The sequence below is a fragment of the Apodemus sylvaticus genome, chromosome 3, assembly GCF_947179515.1.
Source record: "Apodemus sylvaticus chromosome 3, mApoSyl1.1, whole genome shotgun sequence".
Lineage (NCBI taxonomy): Eukaryota > Metazoa > Chordata > Mammalia > Rodentia > Muridae > Apodemus > Apodemus sylvaticus.
Window position 1 is genome coordinate 142,645,895 of NC_067474.1, and position 21,800 is coordinate 142,667,694.

General features: G+C 49.4%; 1 protein-coding gene across 1 annotated transcript in view; it reads right to left on the minus strand.

Moving 5' to 3' along the window:
* Positions 1-12,740, minus strand: part of Azin2 (antizyme inhibitor 2) — a 31,536-nt gene extending 18,796 nt beyond the window's left edge. Inside the window, exons 1-5 of the mRNA XM_052177433.1 lie at positions 12,620-12,740; positions 11,912-12,105; positions 10,305-10,478; positions 1,023-1,195; positions 90-224 (exon numbers count right to left, since the gene is read on the minus strand). Of these exons, the coding sequence (XP_052033393.1) occupies positions 90-224; positions 1,023-1,195; positions 10,305-10,478; positions 11,912-12,016 (587 nt within the window). The 5' untranslated portion in view covers positions 12,017-12,105; positions 12,620-12,740. The remainder of the gene's footprint in view (positions 1-89; positions 225-1,022; positions 1,196-10,304; positions 10,479-11,911; positions 12,106-12,619) is intronic.
* Positions 12,741-21,800: the final 9,060 nt, after the last annotated feature.

The following is a 21,800-nucleotide window of genomic DNA, read 5'->3' on the forward strand; positions in this document are numbered from 1 at the left end:
GGCAACACTGGAGGCCCAAGATGTCCACAGATAATCCCTGGGGGAGAAGGGCGTGAGTCTAGCCTGGGCCGGCGGCTCCCACTGCACACCTCACACCCACCACCTCCACATGGCTCTTCTTGGCGTTCTCAAGCAGATGTCTGCAGGATTTCAGGGACGCCCCGAACCTCAGGCTCAGGTGATTCAGAGAGTGGGAGTCCTGGGTAGCGATGCACAGAACCATCCTGTGGAGATACGAGGCAATCCTGCCGAGTGAGCCCCACTCCCCACCACACCCAGCTGCTCCTCTTTGGACTCATGTGCTGGGAGCCACTAGCCGAGAGGTCACTGAGCACACGGCCTTTCTAGGTCACCCCGCACTGCCAATCGACTTCTACGGCACCTGCTGGGCCCAGACCTCGTCAGCCCAGGTGGCTGAGGTCTTCTCATTCAACTCCACAGCAGGCAGGTTTCCAAAGTCTTTAGACATCACACAAGAGGGAACCACATGTCCAAAAAACTTCCTAAGGAGAATCCTCAAACATGAGGGATGCTGTTTTGGGTGAACCAGAATGGCTCCTGGATGCCCTACTATTCCCTCAAACCCCTGAGAGCTAGTTACAGTCACAGCCAGAGCAAAACATCCATTCCCACTCCAGTTGCCCTGGGCCCCTCCCCTGTGACCTGCACCCGTTGTGCACGGTGTTCAAGCAATGTGGTGCTTGTGCACATCCCTTGGACGGTCCATGCTCTTTACCAACACCCACATATTTACTTGACTGTTTACCCTTCCCCAAATGTCACTCATTCCTCAAGGCCCACTTCTAATGTCATCTTTCCTGAAGCTGTAGATTCTTGATCTTCGAAATCCTTTGGGCCTTTTCTGCCTAGGGCTATGACAGGTCTGCCCGGGATCCGGCTCCTAACCAGGAGTACCACCCCACCCTGGGAGTGTGATGCATCCAAGGAGCACCCAGGGTGATGGCCTCTCCACCGCCATCCCCCAGCAGTCCCCCCACCCCACGTAAGTGCCCTCCGCTTACTTGGCACTGGGGTGGCTCTTCACCACCTTGGCCAGCTCCACTTCATTGTCGAAGCTCAGCAGACTCACCCCGTGCTTGGCAGCGAACTTGATCTGTGCAACCTGCTTGCAGGGGTTGGCACAGATGATCTTACTGGCAGGGACACCAATGTGCTGGACCAACTCCATCTCTGCCTGTGAAGTTCCAAAGGTTGTGGTGAGGAGGCCCCAGGGAGCCAGATGAGTACCAAACCCATAGTTACACACTGACCTACCAACATACGTGGGGCAGCTTTTTTATTGGTTGGGTGGGTGGGCGGGTGGGTGGCTTTGGTGGTTTCTGTTTCTTTTATTTTGTTGTTTTTTTTTTGTTTTTTTTTTTTTTAGACAAGGTTTCTCGCCGTATCCCTGGCTGTCCTGAAACTGGCTTTGTAGATCAGGCTGGCCTCGAACTCAGAGATCTCCCTGTCTCTGCCTCTTGAGTGCTAGGACTGAAGGTATGTGCCACCACTGTGGCAGTTCTTTGAGACAGCCGATACACAACAATCAGGTCACATTCATTCCCCGTTCGCTGACGGCAGGGCTGCCAGGAACAAACACTAGAGTGCTGTACCACGCAATCCATGATAAAGACAGGGCATATTTGCGTATTTATTCTAACTTCCTGAAAGCAGAAAAGCTCATTCTAATACCTTCGGTGTATTTATTCCAAGGGGTAAATGCCTTTAAAGGGGGCCGCATGGGCTCAGCGGTCAAGCACACATGCTGCTCTTGCAGGGGACCTAGACTCAGCTCCCAGAACCCACATGGCAGCTAACAACCATCCATGCCTCCAGTCCCAGAGCATCCTCTGCAGGCAGCAGGCATGCGCACAGAGCACATACATAGATGGAGGCAAAACAGCCATATGGATAAAATTCAGTCATTTTTTAAAAAGGACAGGGATGCATGGTTCCTAACTCACACTAGTACAGACTCACTAGCTTCTGACAAACAGATGTTTAATGAATGCTGCTTGGGGAAAAGAATGAAGAGTATAAAAAATCCTCAGCATCTGTAATTACCTGCACAAGACCTACAAGACTGGGGATGTGAACATCTTACTGTGGAGTGGGAGGAGCTTTGGAGGCCCCACCCCAGCCTGAGGCAGTCAATAACATAAAGTTAGGTGTGATGATGCACACCTTGGTCCCAGCATTCGGGTGTTGGATCTCTGTGTTTGAGGTCATCTTGGGCACAGTGAGTTCTAGGCCAGACAGGGCTACATAGTGAGCCCCCCCACACACACACCAAGAACAAGAAAAAAGACTCGTTGGGAAGAAAAAGAGGAATGAGGACCCACTGAGATGAGAGGAAACAGGGAACTAAGATGAATGTGATCAAAATACTTTATAGCCATGTACAAAATGTCATCGTGAAACTGCTACATGACAGAGAAACACCATACAGGTAACATCCAGAGGACTTGAAGTCAAAGAGATGACCATGCTCCCCTGTTCACTACAGCACCAATCCCAATAGACACGACACAAAATCAATCTAAACATCTGTTCATGGATGTGTGGATAAAGAAAAGATTGTAGAATACAATTCAATCATTTGAAAGCAGGAAATTAGCCAGGCGGTGGTGGCACACACCTGTAATCCCAGCACTCTGGGAGGCAGAGGCAGGCGGATTTCTGAGCCAGCCTGTTCTACAGAGTGAGTTCCAGGACAACCAGGGCTACACAGAGAAACCCTGTCTCAAAAAAAAAAAAAAAAGAAAAAAAGAAAGAAAGAAAGAAAGAAAGAAAGAAAGAAAGAAAGAAAGAAAGAAAGAAAGAAAGAAAGAAAGAAAAGAAAGAAAAGAAAAAGAAAAGAAAGAAAGAAAGCAGGAAATTCTATTATGTGTAAGGTGAATGAACACAGGGGACATTGCAGCAAGTGAAATGAACCGGGCACAAAAAGAAAAAAATGGATGAACTCACTTAGTATGGGGTATATGCATGGTGTGTATGTGTGCAGGTGCATGTGTGTCCACATGTATGTGGAGATGGGAGGTCTTCATCAAGTTTCTCTCTCAGTCACTCACCACCCTACTTTCTGAGCCAGGGTCCCTCACTGAACCTGGAAGCTAGCAGCTGATGGGCTAGACTGTCGAGAGAGCAAGGCTGTGAGCTCCTGGTCTTCTGCCTTCCTAGCACTGAGACCCCATCACCTGGCATTTTACAAATGCAGGTCCTCGCTCTTGTGTGGTAAACATTGTATCAGATGAGCCATTGCTCCAGATCCTGCATTAACTGTGTGGAATCTACACAGGCCAAAGTCAGAGAAGCAGAGAGGTTAGGCCCAGGGCTGAGGAGGTGAGAAGCACTGAGATATTGTCCAAAGGATGTTGTTCCGGTTAAAGGGAGTAAGTTCCAGCCATCTACTGGACATTAGGATGACCTCATGAATAACAATGTGCTGTGTGCTTAGACATCACCAGGAGATAGGATCACAGCTGTTCTTAAAACACACACACACAGTCTACCCCCACACCTATGCATACACAATAGTAATAAAGTAAAAGTAAAGGTCAGCTTGAGTTACATGATATCATCCTAGAAACAAAAATTACAGTTGGCAAGATGGCTCAGTTGGTAAAGGCCTTTACCACTAAGCCCAACTCTGTGAATTTGGGGGCCACAGGGTGAAAGGAGAGAGCCAACTCCTGAAAGTTGTCCTCTGACCTCTACACATTCTTCCAAATACACAAATGTAATTTAAAAAATTAAAAACAAACGCACAAAACAACAGTAACCAAAAAGAAGAGACCTTGGGGGTTGGGGATGGGGATATGGGGATGGGAGATGGAGATGTGTGTGTGTGTGTGTGTGTGTGTGCTTGCTGTGCACACATGAGGACCATTCTGTGGTATCATATCCTCCATCCTCCGTGTGGGCTGAAGTAGAACTTCTTATGTAGCTGAGGAGGAAACCCAGGCTTCTATGCACGCTGGGCAAGCGCTCGATAGGAAATGCTACATCCTTAGTCATCCCGGGTTCGGGTTCATGCAGCACTGAGCGCCCTCTCCCAACTCTTCCTCCCTGTTACTGTTGTGGCTCCCGTGCCTGCTGCGGATTAAGTCTAATCAGTGATGGTGGTGTGAGAGTATTAAGTAGCCATGGCCACTGAGCACCTGCCACAAGAAGGTCCTGAGTGAGGGGCCTTCCATCAAGGACTAGAAAACATCTTCTGTAGTCACTGGCTTCAGCTTCTTGAGCCACTCAGTCTGCGGCTACCCAACTGTCACCCCGAGTACCAAGCCAGCCACTGCCAACTCGTAAATGAATTAGCATGGAGGCTTGTCAAAGCTTGTGAAAGGGGGAGTGGACTTGATTCGGCTCACTGCACATACTTTTCTGACCTGCCTTAGATGGACTGTTTCGTTCCGTCCTTACAGCCATGCAGGGGGTATGAGAAGCTGCGCAAGGCCAGCGATGTCTCAGCACATGAGACCCCACCCACCCCACCCCACCCACACACATATGCACACAAAATAAAATGTTATAAAAAATAAAAAAGAGCCGGGCAGTGGTGGTGCACGCCTTTAATCCCAGCACTTGGGAGGCAGAGGCAGGCAGATTCCTGAGTTCGAGGCCAGCCTGGTCTACAGAGTGAGTTCCAGGACAGCCAGGGCTACACAGAGAAACCCTGCCTCGGAAAAACAAAAACAAAAACAAAAATAAAAAAGAACCTATGCACTGGCTGTAGAAGCACATGCCTTTAATCCCAGCACTCAGAAGGCAGAGGTAGGTAGATCTCTGTGAGTTGAATCCAGCCGGGTCTACAAAGTGAGTTTCAGGACAGTCAGGATTACTCAGAGAATCCCCATCTCAAGAAAGAAAGAAAGGGGGAAGAAGAGAGGACAGGAGGGGAGGGGAGGGGAGAGAAGAGTCTATGTAGCAAATGACAGAGCCAGCATCCAGCATCACGCATGCCTCTCCATGAATAAAGGAGTCGAGAGACAGCCAGGTTAGGAACGTGATAGGAGAAACAGGAGCTGTCTGTAGCCATTGTAAGTCTAATTCTGGCCCTGCAGCTTTCAGCACTAGTTGTTTACATGCATTAATCCCTAAAAGACCCATAACCATCAAATATCAGTACTCACTCGCCACACTTCAGAGGGGAAGGCTGAGTTCACACACACACACACACACACACACACACACACACACACACACTGAGGTCCATCTGCCAATAGTGACAGTCAATAAGAGGCATCGTGGGAAACAGATCCAACTCTTCAGGTGGACTTGTGGTTGTCACAGCTCACATCCCAGACGCAGATCTGTCACCACACCACGTCTGGGTGAAGGTGAAAATGCCCGCCCCCCCCCCCACACACACACACAAGAGGCAAAGGTAGCCTGTGAGGGCCCGTGATTTAAATGAGTGTGGTTATAAATGTCTCAACAGTAAGCGTCCCTCAGGAAGGCTTGCTCTAACTCAGCCACTCCAGTGCTATACATTCGCATTTAATCTTCATAGACCAGCTTAGAAGGTAGATTTAGAGGTCTAGAGGGTTAGTTAAGTCATTAATCCGAAGTCATATAGCTGAACTGTCCGAGCTCAGCCTCCCGTCAGGCATCTCCTGAGCGTCTGTTCTTTTGCCAGGCTGCATGACAAGTGTTGAAAAAACAAGCGGTGAATGGGCTGGATCTCCGACTCTATAGAGCGTCAGGCTAGTGGGGCAGAGGCACAGACAGTAATGGCAGCGGGGTCAAGGTGTGGTGACATGAAACCACGCAGCATGCTAGAGAATGCTACGCCCAGGGTGTGAAGGACACAGGACAGCCGGGGCAGTCAGAGCGCAAGTGGAGCCCGGCGGGAGCCCTGGACGGGGCGGGGATAACAGTGTGGCAGAGGGGCTGCCTGTGCAGAGGCTCGAAGGCCAGCGAGGGCTGAGAATGCTGGAGTGACCTGGGCAGGGTCCCGTGCTATGCGAATGACAAGGACTGAGAATGTGGGCAGGGCCACCTAGGAACAGGGAAGCAGTGTGTGCGTTTACATGTTATCTGCGTGATGAAACATCAGATTCAGGCGTTCCAAGGACAGACATGCAACCAGGTGTGGCCATGTACACCTGCAATGCCAGCTCATGGAGGTCGAGGCAGGATCCAGGATCAGGAGTTCAAGGCCAGCCTGGACTATTTCAGACCCTATGGAAGGGAGGAAGGGAAAGCGGGAGGGAGGGAAGGAGTCAGCCTTGCGTTTTAATTGAGAGGTTTGAGCACTTATTCTGGCCACCCCAGGAAAGGTTTCATGAGATTCTGGGGAGACTGGTCCATGCCTGTCACAATCACCTGAGAGAAATGGCAAAAAGGACAGAGGAGGTGTTCTGGAGGGAGGGTGGCATGATGGGGGTGGGGGTGGGGAGAGGAGATGAGATTATGCACCGAACAAGTGGACAGGTATGAAGTGACCATCTATTGAGGGAGGCAGGCAATGCCATTTAAGGCAGCGGCAGAGCCTGAGTCCAGAGGGCTCGGCCATACCAAGCAGCAAGTATCAGAGGAGCCAGCACCCAGATCCTGTGCAGATGATAGAGTGAGAAAATCAAGTGTTCTCTTGGGGTGAAGGCAGGCCCAGAGAATTAATCTACCCCCCCTCTTTAAACTGGGAACTTGTATCACTATTGGATCTCATTTAAGAGACTATTTTCTGGGCTGAATGCTGTTAAAAGATGATGAAGAGAAGAGTTCCCCTGACTAGATCCAAACGCATCCACACAGAAAGCTTCCCAGTCTCTTTCAACCTGCTACGCTAACGTGACCGGGAATAGTCTACGCCACCGGCTGTCTCCTGATCACAAGGTGCTTACTGTGCTTCCAGTCAACTGCGTGCGTGTTCCTAAACACTCTACATCTACCAAACCCACAACGCGGCTCCTAGCAAGGCCTGTAGCCAGCGTCCTCATCATGTTCTGAGTGGATAAATCAATATGCTACTTGGATATTCACAAGGACCAGGCCGTGGGGTTATTGTCATTTGCTAATTTTTTTTGTTGTGTTGAGGTGGGTTCTTGGTATGTGACTCAGGCCAGTGTCATAGTCACAACAATCCTTCTCCTTTTAGCCTTCTGAGTGCCAGATTACAAGCACATGCCACCATGCTGGGCTCACATGGTCATGTTTAAAATAAGGTGTTCGCCAGAATCTAGGAGTAGTTTTCACGCCTATAATCTCAGCACTGCTACAGGTTTGAGGTCAGCCTGGGCTATGTAGTTAGACTCTATCTAAACGTTTTGGTTTTGTTTTTTTAAATAAATGAAGCAAACCAATTAAGTAGGTGTGGCGGTATACTTATGACTGTAATCCTAGCACTCACAGTGAATTAAGAGGATCAAGAGTTCTGGGACAGCCTCAGTTGCATAAGATTCTATCTAAATAAAAAAAAAATATAACAGTCACTGCATCCTTTCTGATCCCTGGGTCCCATGTTAGAAGAAATTCTTAGGTGCATCCAAACTAGACAGCTCTGCTGTGCTCAGCCACAGGGGGGAGCAAGGGAGTAGGAGGCTGGGGTACATTAATCCGGAAAGAGGCTAGGAGGCAAGCTCAAAGACAAGAGTCCCTTGGGAAGCAGGAGGAGGCTCCGAGCACCCAGGGAGTTGCAGCCTGTGCCTCTGGCCCGATTGTCTGTCTGTACATCCTGCCATTGCTCGTGCCAGGCCTCTGGTCTAAGTCGGGAAAGGTCTGATAGCATCAAGCATGGTCACCCACTGTGACCCACCAGAAGAGGGCAGCCTCCACCCTTAAAACACCTGCGAGGGATGTGGAACAGGAGTATGGTGCTTGCCTGGGCTATAAGTGCCAGAGGCCACCACCCAAGTAAAACATACCAAGCCATCTTTGTGACCCACCACTGTGGGAGAGAACATTTCACCAGTCACACTGCACAGCCAACCCTCTCCAAGAATCTTGGAAAAAAGAGGCCAATATTGGCTGAGCTATCACATTGCCAGACTCTAGCTGGCATCTCCCAGGGCATGACCTGGGGCAAACCTCTGTGACTCATTTCCTTATATATAAAATGTGGATTCCTGAGACTGTTGTCAGAATCCAGGTAAGAGAATGACCTCACAGTAAAGGAATAACCTCACAGAGCTATTTCAAGAATGAGATCATTTGCAGAAAACTCCTGGCAAAGAGCCCAGCCCAGCAGAAGTGCTCAGTCAACAGTAGATACATTCAGCAAACCCCGTTCTCCAGTGTTTGAAGCTTTTCTAAGACTCTATACTCCACAACTGTGTCCTTTGGTGGCCACTCCTTGAAACTAGAGGACTCTGCACCTCACTCCTGAGTTTCCAGAAGCTGAGGATAAGGCTTTTGCCTTATTTTCAACTCTAGTTCAGAGGAACCAAAGGATCCTGTCTCTTCCTGCCTCTGGGGAACTTGCTGTGCTAACAGAAGGCCACAGGGGGAGCAAAGCCTTCTGCTCACTGGGCTTCATGGTAGACACACACAGAACAAGGCCTGCAAAGAAGACCATGAGGAGATTCCTGAACCACCACGAGTGAACAATGGTTAACCTTCAAGTAAAGGTTAACGAGTCCGCTCATGTCCCACCACAGTGTATTCGGTTTCCCTTCTTGGGTTCACTCAGCCCTGTAGGCTTGGCCAGGCCGGCTGTCCTTTCTCCTCCAAGAATTCTTTCAAGGACTCTGTTCACATCACCCAGTCACGATGCTGATCTCCTCAGAACAGTCATTACTAGTCATCAAGAAAAGGACAGTGCTGACATCACGAGGCATGCCTAGCAGGCTTACTTCCTCCTCAGGGCTTGGCGCCGGCCCTGACCTCTGCCTGGAAAGTTCTTCCTCTCATTCTCCACCTGGCTTAGTCTTCTGCCTCATTCAAGTGTGAATTCAGAATCTCAGGCGAGCCTTCCTCGGACGCAATGCAGCCAGGGGTGGGGATGTGAGTCCTCCTGGAATCCCAGCCTTTAGAGAGGTGAGGCAGGACTAATAGCCCCAAGCCAGGCTGTGGTAAACAGTGAGTTCTAGCCTAGCCAGTGGTCTACAGGGACTGACGCAGCTTCAAAGCAAACCAAGTACGACCCCCTCGGCCCACTCCGCTACCTCCCACCTACAATCACAAGGTCTCATTGTTCCACATTCTAGAAAGCACCATGTCTACTCACAGTTAAATTCCCCGCTGGGATGGCATTTTGCTGAGTGAATGAATGAGACAGACTTAAGCTAGAAGGAGCTTAACCCAGCAAAAACAGAATGGATGAAACTCAGTGAATGAGCAGGCGCTCTCTTGCTCAGATCCACACTGTGAGCCCCACCCAGACAGCCACCACTCCACCCACTGTAGGTCAGGACTACAGACTGCACATAAACAGAGCCAATCGAAAGCCACCAGGAGGGAATTAAAAGCCGAAATCAAATTAGGAAGACGGCCTACAGCAGCAACAACAAAACTCTGAACGGATTAGTCTGAAAAACACAGTCACACGCTAAGCTCATAAAGGGGAAAAAAAACCCAGCCACATAGGAGTGGTTTTGTTTTGTTTTGTAATTACAAGATTAGTACCTACTGCTCTAAGCCAAGGCATTTTTAAACTACTTTTTTCTAAGCAGAAAAATTTAAATTATGAGTATTTCTTTAAAAAGAAGAAAAATTGCCTGGTATGATGATACATCCCGGCACTAGGAAGGACGAAAGTTAGGATAATCAGGAGTTCAAGGCCAGCCTCAGCTACATAGTGAGTTTAAGATCAGCCTGGACCACATGAATGCCTATCTTATATTAAAAAAAAAATTATAGCCAGGCAGTGGTGGCGCACGCCTGTAATCCCAGCACTCTGGGAGGCAGAGACAGGTGGATTTCTGAGTTCGAGGCCAGCCTGGTCTACAGAGTGAGTTTTAGGACAGCCAGGGCTACACAGAGAAACCCTGTCTCGAAAAAACCAAATCAAAAAAAAAAAAAAAATTATAACAGTAAAACAGAAAAATAAGTCCAAACCCATTTAAAAGATGACCCATCTGTCCGGAGGCCTCTCAGGACCCTGCTTGGAACATCAGAGCGGACAAGTTCCACCCATCTGCCCAGAGCCCTCTCAGGACCCCGTTTGGAACATCAGAGCAGACAAGTTCCACCCATTTCTTCTCCCTTCTCCCTGGAGCCTCCTCTTCTCTTGGGGATGTGCCCTTCCCAGAAGGTCATGGTCAAGTCCAGGTCCCTCCTGTGCCCTGGAGTCTCCAACACCATGAGGGCCACCTCTGGTGAGCATCAGGGGGCGTGGACGGGAGGGACCGAGGGGCGGGGCTCACCTTGTTGGCACAGCTGAAGCCCAGCCCCAGCTCAGCCAGGACCTTCAGCACGCCCAGACTGCTGTTGCACCTGACAGCATAAAAAGGCCGGACTCGAGGCAGGTACTTCAGAAAGCAGAAGTGTTTCCTCACTACAGCACCCAGGTCGGCCACGAAGAAGGCAGCCACCTTGCCCTGCACAGCAAGAGGCGACCATATGTGAGACCCAGCTCTCCTTCCCCCCTCCCCCCTCCCCCCAAGCACGCTGCCCACCGTCCTTCTGGAGATGGGATGCCAGGACCCTATTGTAGCTTTCTGAGGCTCCCATATCCTCCCGGACGGAAGGCAGTCTCAGGCTGGCATTTAAGGCTGTGTGACTAGCTCCAGCTCCTCCTCTCAGTCCAGCTAAAGCCAACTACACACACTGTCTGTCTTTCCCATCTCCAAGCCTGCGTTCCCACCATGCCCTCTGCCTGGTCTGGCAGGTTCTCAATCTCCTGTCATTCATCCTAAATGCTAACCCCACACTATATATATGTATATATATCCATAAATATAGTTATATATACTCATATACATATATATGGTTATATGTAGTTATAGTTACATATATAACATATGTATATTATACAAAATAGGTTTTATTCCATTACATTTAATGCCCTGGCGGCATTCTGCATGTCCTTTCAAAGCAGCAGACCTATATATACAGCTGTCTGCTCCACAAAAGGCAGATACCGTGGCTTACAGCCCGCTGCCTCTGTCATGCAGGTGCTCAGCCCACTTGCAAGCCATGCCTGGTCCTCACAGACATGGGTGAGACTGTGGTAAACCCTCCCTGGGACTCGTTTTCCTCTTCATGCAACTTCTTTTTTTTTTAATGGATACCCATTCGGTGTCCAACATAATAATCGAGGCAGAGCAGGCTGAAGACTTCAAAAGGGCTTGGATCTGGAGAGAAAGGCCCTTAAGTAATTGCCAATCCCTTTAATAAATGCTAAATGGGACTCTCTAACAGAACTGGTTAGCGGCCATGGAGGCAGAGAAGGCAGAACCAGCCGGAAGCAAATCAGGTAAAAGGCAACGGTGGAGGGAGGGAGAGGGAACACTGAAGTCAGTCAGGTAATGGGGAGAGAGTAAGTGGGACAGCACCTCAAGTACACCGTGACTCTGCTCTAGTGGAGCACAGCCTGGGACTATAAAGCCAGAAGTGCGGTTGTGGGTCCCGTGGTGTGGCATGGCAGTGGGGAGTGTTGTGGGATTCTGTTCTAGAGGAGAGTTGCAGGAGGTGAGAGAAACAGGAGAAGATCCTGGGAGCTTCGAAGAGGTTCTCCCTCGCTGTTCCTAGAGCCTTAAAGATGGCCTTCACAGAGCTGAGTATGCCTGTGTGTGGGAAGGGAGTGAGCGGAAGGCAGGTTCCCACACGGAGCATTGAGGAGACCGTGAACGTGGTGATACTGTTCTTTCCTCAAGTCGGGAAACACAGGGAGGGCAGATGAGGGGGCAAGGACCAAGACTGAGGATAAAAAGGGCAGTCTAGTAAAGATACCAACACCAAATGCGAGAATGAGGGTCTCCTCCCGAGGAGGGGACAGGCGACCAACCCACACCCATTTCCATCCCCTCACCGTGGTGGCCTGGGAGGCCCCCAGAGTGAGTTCTTCCAGCAGATCCCGGGTGCTGAAGCCCTCCTCCACCATCACAAAGTCCGATTCACTCAGGTAGCCAGCCATGCTGAGCAGGAGCCCAGGGGCTGGAGGAAACCGCTGCCTTGGAGCACCGCTGGCTGCCTTGGCCACCGCCTTAGAAAGTATGCAACACACTGTGGGGAGAGGGAGAGGGAGGAGACCGCTGGGGAACAGGCTGCAGCCCTCACCTCCCAGGCCTAGGTTCCCTGCCCAGTCATGCTCTGCCCCCCCCCAACACAAGCCTGAGAAGCCGAGGGTCGCTGGGAACGGTGATGTTGTGTCTGCTAGAGCCTCAATGACCCCCATCTGTTAAATGGGATTGCTTTGGAGTTCTTTTCCAGTTCTGAAATTTGGGATTGGAAGGAAAAGAAAGTGTGGGGACAGATCTGAGAAACCTAGGTGGGGGAAGTCTTCCAACTGAAGGATTCCTCCAGTCCGGACCACGCCTACCTAAAGGGCCAAAAAAACGGTGAGCTTGAGTTCGAGTCTGCTCTCTTGCTTCATGACCTTGGGTCAGTTTCCCCATTTATAAAAGGTTGGTTCTGACACGCTAAGAATGCTCTAAGCGCCACCGATGGGTTCTGTCCGCGGGACTGCTCTCTCGAGTGCAGGGCGGGGGTCCCGCACCCCAGCCCCAGGCCTCCTTACCAAGCCCCGTCCTCCTTCGCGGGGGCCAGAGCCAGGCGCGCTGCTAGGGGGGGTCGCCGGTGACCTCGAAACTTGTGCAACACCCCGAGGAGGAGTGGCAGTTGCGGAGCCGAGGCCCCTGCTGAGGAGGCAAGGGGGGCCGAGGGACGGGTCAGCGCCCAAAGCCGAGGGCGCCCGCTCCCCGAGGCTCCCCCCAGCCATCTCCTGCACTCGCCTTAAAACGCATTTACACGGCTTCGGCCCATAGGTCTCCCCAGCGAGTGAATCGGATCCTCGGCGCCTCCGCTCGCTCGCTCCCCCCGGCTCCGGCCCCGCGGCCTGCGCCCCGCGCGCCCAGCAGCCACCGACCCCACGCCCCGCCTTGCGCCTGCCGCTCGCTTATATAAGCCCCGCCCTAGCCCCGCCCCGGTGTCCCGGCCCCGCCCCTTCCCGCTCCGTAGCCAGGGCAACCGGGTACCGCCAGCCCATTGGTCGATTCGGACATAAAGCATTCAGCCCTGCGAGGCTGCTCCGCAAAGCTGCGCGGCTAGGCAAGCTGCCTGGCTGTTGTCCGCCAGGGAAAGGTCCACGCAGGGAAATCCTTCGAATCCTAGGCGTCTACGTGGTCTGAGCCGCAGATCCTGCGTCCCGAGTCTCAAAAAATGACTCCGGAAACTTTTCTGTCCCTGGCTGAAGTCGATGGCTCCCCGCTCCTCCCCTGGTGAAGTTCTGGGTCCTCCCTTGGAACCCAAGCCTCTCCCTGTCTTATTTTTAATATGACCTTTTACTTTATCGCCTCTTCTAGGCATCTTAAACTCCCAGCTCAAATGCCAGCTCAAATGTGTTCAGAGAGGGATTTGTGGCTTCACGAGCTCAGGGCGATGCCTCCCTTCTCCATTCTCAGAATCCACCAGACTCCGGTGAAATGTGGCTTCCACTCAAAGCATCTCTCCTCTTCTATACACAAATTCCTGCTCATCCATCAGAGTACAGTGTAATGTCTTCCTCTATCGGGCCTTCCCTGGCCCGGAAACGCAATGGGACTCATAGTCCTGGTCTCTGTCTGGCTCCTCCCTCAGTCCTTTGAGTCTTAAGAGGGTTGCTGAGATTCCTGCCCCTACTTTCCACGTTCTTTTGCTTGAGAAAACATCTCAGATTTGTGCACTCCGAGGATGGACTGAGAGCTCCTTGGAGCGCTTAGCGTGCACATGGTGCTGTTCGGAAGCTAACTTAAGAGTTCTCCGGGTAGAAGTCAGAATGCTGCTTGTCTCTTAGCATGTGGCTACTGATTGGGAAGGGACATAATGGAACTTTTCGGGGTGCTTGGTAATGGTTACAGAAGTGTGTGTGTGTTCCTTGAATTATACACATATGATTAATGCCCTGAGATACGTATTATATAAATTAAGTTAAGAATTTACAAGTACACTAAGTTAAGAATTTACAAGTTTTAAGCCAGGCATGGTGGCACATGCCTTTAATCCCAGCAAATCTCTCAATTCGAAGCCAGCCTGTTCTACACAGAGATCTGCTGCCAGGGCTACACAGAGAAATCCTGTCTCAAAATACTACTACTACTACTACTATTAATACTACTACTACTAATATTAATACTACTACTAATAATAATAACGATGATGATGATGATGATTTACAAATTTTAAGAAAACCCTTTAGAAGGTTGGAGAGATGGCTCAGAGTTTAAGAGTACTTGTTGGTCTTGCAAAGGACCAGGTTCAGTTCCTACTACCCACATGGGAACTCCACCTAACTCCAGTTCTAGGGTGTCCAACACCCTTTTCTGACTTCCCTGGTCACCAGGTACAAATGTGGCACACATATGCATGCAAGTGAAATATTCATACACATAAAATTAATCTTCTTTTAAAAAATAAAGATGGAAGGAAACCCCTTGGCATATAATAAGTACCTCATAATAAGTACTTGGCTACTGACTTGCCAAGTATATCCCAAATGAAACTTGGCTTTGTTTTGTTAGTTTCTTTCTTAAGACAAGGTCTCCTGTAGCCCAGGCTGGCTCTAAACTCCCCTTGTAGCCAGGGATGACCTCACACTTCTGACCATCCTGTCTCCACTCTTACTCCTAAATGCTATGATTATAGGCAAGCACCAGCATACTCTGTATATTTGGTGCATGCTAGAATGTTAACTGAGCAGCATCCTCAGACCCAGACATACTTCAAACAATAATTCAAAGGCAGTTTAATTAAGTGAGATTATTGTTTGAAGTATGTCTGGGTCTTAAGAAAGAAACTAACAAAACAAAGCCACTCGTCCATCTGTAACACCCCTGAAGAATAGCCAAGACGTTCTTAGAAAAGAACAAGAAGTTTGTGTGGAGCATACAGTAAAGGCACGCGCTTAACAAGTATGGGACCCGGTTTACATCCCATCACCAAAAAGGCAGAGAAAGGGACTTCCTCCCTCAGCTATCGCAAAACATTCTATTAGGTTGTAGTCTTGAAAACAATGTGGTTCTGGGGCAGGAGAAGGCAACTGAATAGTCATCTGGATGGGAGGGCTTGCTTCACAATGAAAGCAGCATTTCAAGCCAGTGAAGCTAAGAGCTTGATCAGCCCTGAACACCCACGCTCTTGCCGTGCTGTAGTCTTTCTGAAGACAAAGGCACTTCCTGTCCAACCTCAGTATCTCCCCGAGACATATTTTACAACCTAATCAAAATATAGTCCACAACGGAGGTGGTGTGGGAGCATGGAGTCGGAGAAAGGCATTTTCTGATTCTCACCTTACAGGGCCACAGGTGACAACTGAGCAGGGTGCCCGGCTCTGTCACCCCCGTGAACCAACTGGGTTCAAACTGCTTCCTCTAGGTCCTTCTGCCTGGAAGCTTTGTGCTTTTTATACACAGGAGTCCACTGTGCAGGAGTCACTCGCGGGTTCCTGCTTTGAGAGCTAGAGGCCATTTACAGCATGAGACTTAGAGTTTTTGTCTGTGAATCCTCTTCCTCTCTCTCAAGGCGCAAGGTTCTCCTGAGATCAAGCACCAGAAAGGGTGGACCTTGAAAACCATGGGAGAATCCTCAAAAGATGAGGCTCAGAGGAGGGGAAACACACCCAAGCATTGTTGGCTCTATGTTTTGTTTCTGAAAAGGGATCTTACTAGTAGCGCAGGCTGGTCTAGAACTCACTAGTGTTCAAGGCTGACCCTAAGCCAATAGCAATCCTCCAGCTTTTCCGCTTCCTGTTACAGACATCAGTTCCCGTACCTGGCTTCTACTGCTTTTTGCTGTTGTGGCTTTTGCTTATTTGGTTTGGCTTTTTAGGGTTTGGAGTATCTTCAGGCTTTTGTTGTTGTCGTTTGTTTGTTTGTTCACAACAGGGTCTCAAGTGGCTCGAATTAACCTCAAACTAGAACGTGTAGCCAAGGATGATTTTGAACTTCTGGCAAAACAGGCATTCACCACCATGCCCAGCTTTAAAGTTAATTTATCATTTGGAAATTTTGAATACTGGTTCTACATTTTAAGTGTTCATTGAGCTGACTGCATTTTGGGTACCATGGGATTAATAGACACATAGTAGGTGCATTTAGCATCTCTGTGAATGAACAAATCAGAATCTAGTCTACCCATCTGTAATCTATAAAAGATTAGTAATGAGAAGGAAACATCTACCTGGGACTGGGTACAGATAGTCTGCCTTTATCTTTTTTCTCTATTAAGTAAATATTACATCATTGAATCAGTATGACAGTCTTGTGTCCTGAGAGCTGTAGTTGTTCCCATTTTGTAGATGAGGTATCTGAAGCTCAGAGAAATTCAGTAACTTGCCTAGAATAACATAGCAGGTAAGGGCAGAGCCTAGTGGCTGGGTGGGGAGGTGTGGCTCTGGCAAATAGAGGCCCTGGATTCACTTCCCAGCATCACTAGAAAAGAAATTTTTTTGCCAGGCGGTGGTGGCACAGGCCTTTATTCCCAGCACTCAGGAGTCAGTTCCAGGATGGCCAAGGCTACACAGAGAAAGCCTGTCTCAAAAAAACTAGAAAGGAAGGAAGGAAGGAAGAAAGAAAAAGAAAGAAGAAAGGAAGAGAGAAGAGAGAAAAGTGAAGAAAAGAAAAGAAAGGAAAAAGAAAAGAAAAGAAAAAAGAAAAGAGCCAGGCAGCATTGGTGCATACCCTAATCCCAGCACTTGGGAGGCAGAGGCAGACAGCTCTGAGTTCTAGGACAGCCTGGTCTACAGAGCAAGTTCCAAGATAGCCAGGGCTACACAGAAAAACCCCGCCTCAAAACAAAACAAAATGAGAAAAAAAAATGTAACTAATCTCTTAATTGTGTGTGTGTGTACTATGTGTAGGTATATAAGCACATGGATACATTTACTAGTGAAGATCAGAAGAGTGTTAGTTCTCAGGTTTCATCCATTGTATGTCTTTGAGGCAGAGTCTCTCTCTAGCCTATAACCCACCAAGTTGACTAATTTGGCCAACCAGTCAACACCAGGGATCTTCCTGCCTCCCCGTTCCCAGTGCTGAGACTAGAAATATGTGTCATGCCTGGCTCTGTACTCGGGTTCTGGGGTTCTAATCTGGGTCCTTCCCCATGCTCAGTGCGGACTGAGACTTCTCCACAGCCCCTCACCTTTAACTTTAAGCTTTTCTGTTTGAATGCCAAGCAGCGACTGGGAATTCATCCTGCTGGCATCCAGCCCAAGCTTCTCTCTGCCTGTCTCTCCTTTCTGTATCATCAAATCTTCCTGTTTGCTGCACAGAGGAACCCTTGGGAGCTAGAGAGTTGGCAAAATGTTTATTTATTCAGGCTTCCCAAAATTGTGCCTGAATTGATTTCCTAGGGCTGTCGGAACAAAGCAGCAGCAGCTGGTGCTGTAAACCAACGTGTCAGTCCTCCGTTCTGCAGGCTGGGAATCAGAATAAGGTGTCGACAGACTGCTCTCTCTCTCTCTCTCTCTCTCTCTCTCTCTCTCTCTCTCTCTCTCTCTCTCTCTTCTCTCTCTCTCTCAGCTCTAGAAGAGAATCCAGCCTTGCTTTACAACCTCTGATGTTTGTGGCCGTTCTTGGCATGCCTTAGCTTGTGGCATTACTACAGTGGTCCTCACCTTTGGAGGGGGAATTAAATGACCTTCCACAGGGGTCACCTAAGGCCACCAGAATATCGGATATTTATGTTATGATTCATAACCGCAAAATTACAGCTATGAAGTAGCAATGAAACTGATTTTGTAGTTGTGGGTCAGCACGGCATAAGGACCTGTACTAAAGGGTCACAGCCCTAGAGAAGTTGAGAATTGCTGCGCCACCATACTGCTGTCTTCTCTCTGAGGATGTTCACGTCGCTCTCGTGATGAGTCTGGCTCTAAGTCTCAAAATCTCCACCAAATTCTCCGTTAGTTGAGGACATGTCTTACACTGGATCAGGACTCACCACAATGAGTTCCATTTAACTTGCTGAGCTCTGTCAAGTACCAAGCAAGAACACAGTACTGAAAGTTAGAACTTTAACATATTTTCATGTGTGTGAACATAATGAGGGGGTTGTAGATGACAGAGGTCAAGGCCTGGTGTCTTCCTCAATTGCTTTCCATGTTATTATTTTAGATCGGAACTCTCACTAAATCTAATGTTAGCCAACAGGGCTAGGCTGGCTGGCCAGAAAGTCCCTGGGATCCTCCTATCTCTGCTTTGCCAGCATTTGGGATTATAGACACACACACACACACACACACACACACAGCTTTTATGTTAGAGTGCTAGAGATCAAACTTCTACAACAAATACTTTGCAAACTGAGCCATCCCCCCCAGCCCCGGCTAAAGACATTAACACATCTTGGAGGTTGGTGACAACAGTTCAACCCACCCTGCCTTCAGTACTCCATGCCACCATCAAGGAAGCACAGCTGGAGCTGGTAGACCTGCTCGGTGCCCGGCAAGGCAGATTTTTGTATTTTTATTTATTTGTTTACGTATGTGCGTGTGCATTGCCCCGGCCTGTATGGAGGTCAGAGGACAATCTGCAGAAGTTGATTCTCTCCTTCCACCACATCGATCCCAGGGATCAAACTCAGGTCATAAAGCTTGACAGAAAATGCCTTTTATTCTCTGAGCTATCTTGCCAGGTCTGTTTCCCCATTCAAATACCAGTGTGTTCTGTTCACTGCTATTCACTCCTCGGGGAGAGGTAATCAGAGAAACAGAGAAACATGCCTGAGCACCCCAGAGAATGCTCACAAGACCTTCAGACGGCCCTGCAAGAAAAGCATTTTACTAGGTCCATTTGACAAATGGGAAAATCCATATTCCGTTGGTCTCATCTACGACTATCTCGCTAGCAAGCTGAAGCAGGGACTTAACCCTGCACTGTCTGATTTAATGCCAATGAGATGCACCCTGGGAAGGAGGCACAGATAAAGGGGGAAAGAGTGCTTTTGGCTCCTGGCTTGAGAGGGTAGACACAATCATGGTGGCGAAGGTCTGGCAGAGTTAGCGGCGCGGCGGTGGGTGGCTGACGATCCTCACGGTTCTAGGGACCAGAAAGCAGAGAGAGAAGAAACCAACCTTTGTCTCCTCAAACTCAGAGCAGGGCCCCAGCCCTTGAGAGGATGCCCTTCACATTCAGGGTGGGCCTTCTCCCTCTGCTAAACCTGACCTCAATGGAAGCGCCCTCACAGATGCCCCGCCCCAGGTGTGTCCCCTAGGTGATCCTAAGGCACAAAGATGAACCAGCCCAGGATGTAAAACCAGAGCAGAGAGTATCAACACCAGACTAAGAGCAAACCAGCAGGAGACCTGAACTGCAGCTGGAGCCTGTGATCAGAAGACACACGTGCGCTGGCAGAGAAGACATAAACCCCAAGTCAGTACCGCACACCCTTCAAGGGCTCTGGGTGAGGTGGTGGTCGTGACACCTCTAGAATCCAGAAATGTAAGAACAACCTGAGGACTTTTTGAGGTCAGAGACGTTCACAAGTTAAGGATGGAAACCAATAGTAGAGAAAGCCACCGTTTATTGAGCATTTACTATATACCCCAGGCTCCAGGCCATGTGCTTCATAATTGTTGACCTTCCCGGAGTGTTTGTCCTTGTACAACAACCAATTTACATGTAAATCTGACTGTGATGCAGAGAGACCTTAGACCTTGGACTCTTCAACCCTGCCACAGCCTTAAAAGCTGCCCGCGCTGTCAGGCACTCCAGGTTACAAGGCAGGAAAGAAGCCCAGAGAGGTTCACACATTCAATGTCACGTGACTCGAAAGTGACACTGCTGCACAACATACATTTTTCACCCCCTTCCTAACCATCCCCTAAGATGGGATTTGTTTTTCTCATTCTATAGCAATGGAGGCTGGAGACCAGAATAGCCAAGTAACATGCTCCAGATCACACAGGTGCATGGCAGAGCCGAGTCTCAAACCAGGATGCGCACAAATGGACTACTTCAAGAGATACCAGAGCCCCAGCCCAGGAAGCCTGAACTGTAGCTATCGGTGAGCCATCTGTGAGCCCTAATACACAGATGGGGAAGCAGGCACCGAGGGTCTGTCTCTGCCAGCCCCAAGAAGACCAAGTTCCAAGACAGTGGCAGTTGAACCTGGGTCCTGGGGAGGAGCAGCCAGTGCTCCTCACTATTGAGTCATCCAAGTCCGTGGACCGAACGGGACTACATCCTCAGCCTTCTCGGCAAGATGCTCAGGTACTAGCTCATGTGCTTTGGATCTCAATGTGTTTATTTACTCTGTTAGGCTAAGCCCAAACATGAAAAAAAAATAATACAGTGTGATGATTCAGGACTTCACACACTTTCTCTTACGCCAGACCTTCTAACAAATGTGAGGCAAAAACAGACGCTGCCACAGACAAAAAGCCTGCTCAGCCAACTCCCTTCCTGCAGCTGCTGTCAGTGCAGCCAAGACCTTCTCCTGCCTTCCAGTGGTTCTCACTCTTAGGCAGAGCATCACAAACAACTGGGGGACTTGGGACCCCACAAGAGTGCTAGACCCCATACCAGAGATTCCGGCTCAGTATTCATGGGGGCCTGAGTGAATACTTCTAGGCAGCCCTCTGGTTTGGTTGATGTTTTGAAAGACCCAGGCTTAAAGGGACTTGAAGCCGTCCTGGCAGACAGGACAAGGATGGGCACTTTTTAACAAAGGTACCAGGTTCTGGCCTCCAAACCCCTCTCTGGCAGCAAGTGCAAACACTGGACTGAACTGGAGGGACACACTGTCCCTAGACTGTAAGAGCATATCTCTCTCTCTCTCTCTCTCTCTCTCTCTCTCTCTCTCTCTCTCTCTCTCTCTCTCTCTCCTCCCCACTTCATCCCCATTAATCCATCTCCGGGGCAACCCTCACTGGCTGCATAACCTTGGCAAAGTGACTCACCTTCTGAGAATTTCACTTTGACCTTCTGTAAAATAGGCCGGTTAAGAGTGCTTAGGATTGAAGGAGCCTCTCTAAGTATAAAACTTCCTCCCAGTGCCCGGCACATGCATTAGCGAATGTATTCCATTTTATCGCCATTACTATTAGTGCCCTGAGTCAGGGTAAACAGAGTCAGAGGGAAAAAATCCAGAGCCAAGTCAGAGGGACACGGCTGTGGTCATGGGAGAGGCAGTCCCTTAGGAGGGCTGCTTTAGTAACTTTCTCCCAGAGGAGGTGTAAACTAGTGTCTAACCCCCCTCCTCCATTATAGCAAACCAACGACAAACCAAAATACCATTCCACCAACGTCCAATTTGGAAATCCAATGCGTTTATAGGGCTTCCTTACAGAGCATGGGTGGGGGTTTCTTACCTGAGTATTAGTGGTCCACAAAGTAGCTGCCCCTCCAGAAAGTATCACGCCCACCCCACCCCACCCCACCCCCGTAGCCAAACAGCCAGAGTCCACTCCACTCTACCCCACCACCACACCCTTCGGTCAGCCTTCCACACACTATATAGTTTAGCACCTCCTGAGACCATTAGGCCATGCACAACTCGGGGAGAACTACACCAGCAGTCATGGCCGCCTTGATGGAGACAATGACTCTTGTGCACAGAAGGTGCGAGACCTGTGCTAAGGAATACCAGACAACGAGGCAGAGGCTCGGCACGTGAGCCGGTGCGGCACAAGGGGGCGCTAAGGACCAAAGAAACAACTCCACGGTCTTTCACCGGAACCGAGTTTGAAGTGAGTATTTTGCAAACCAGGTCCAAATGGGGTC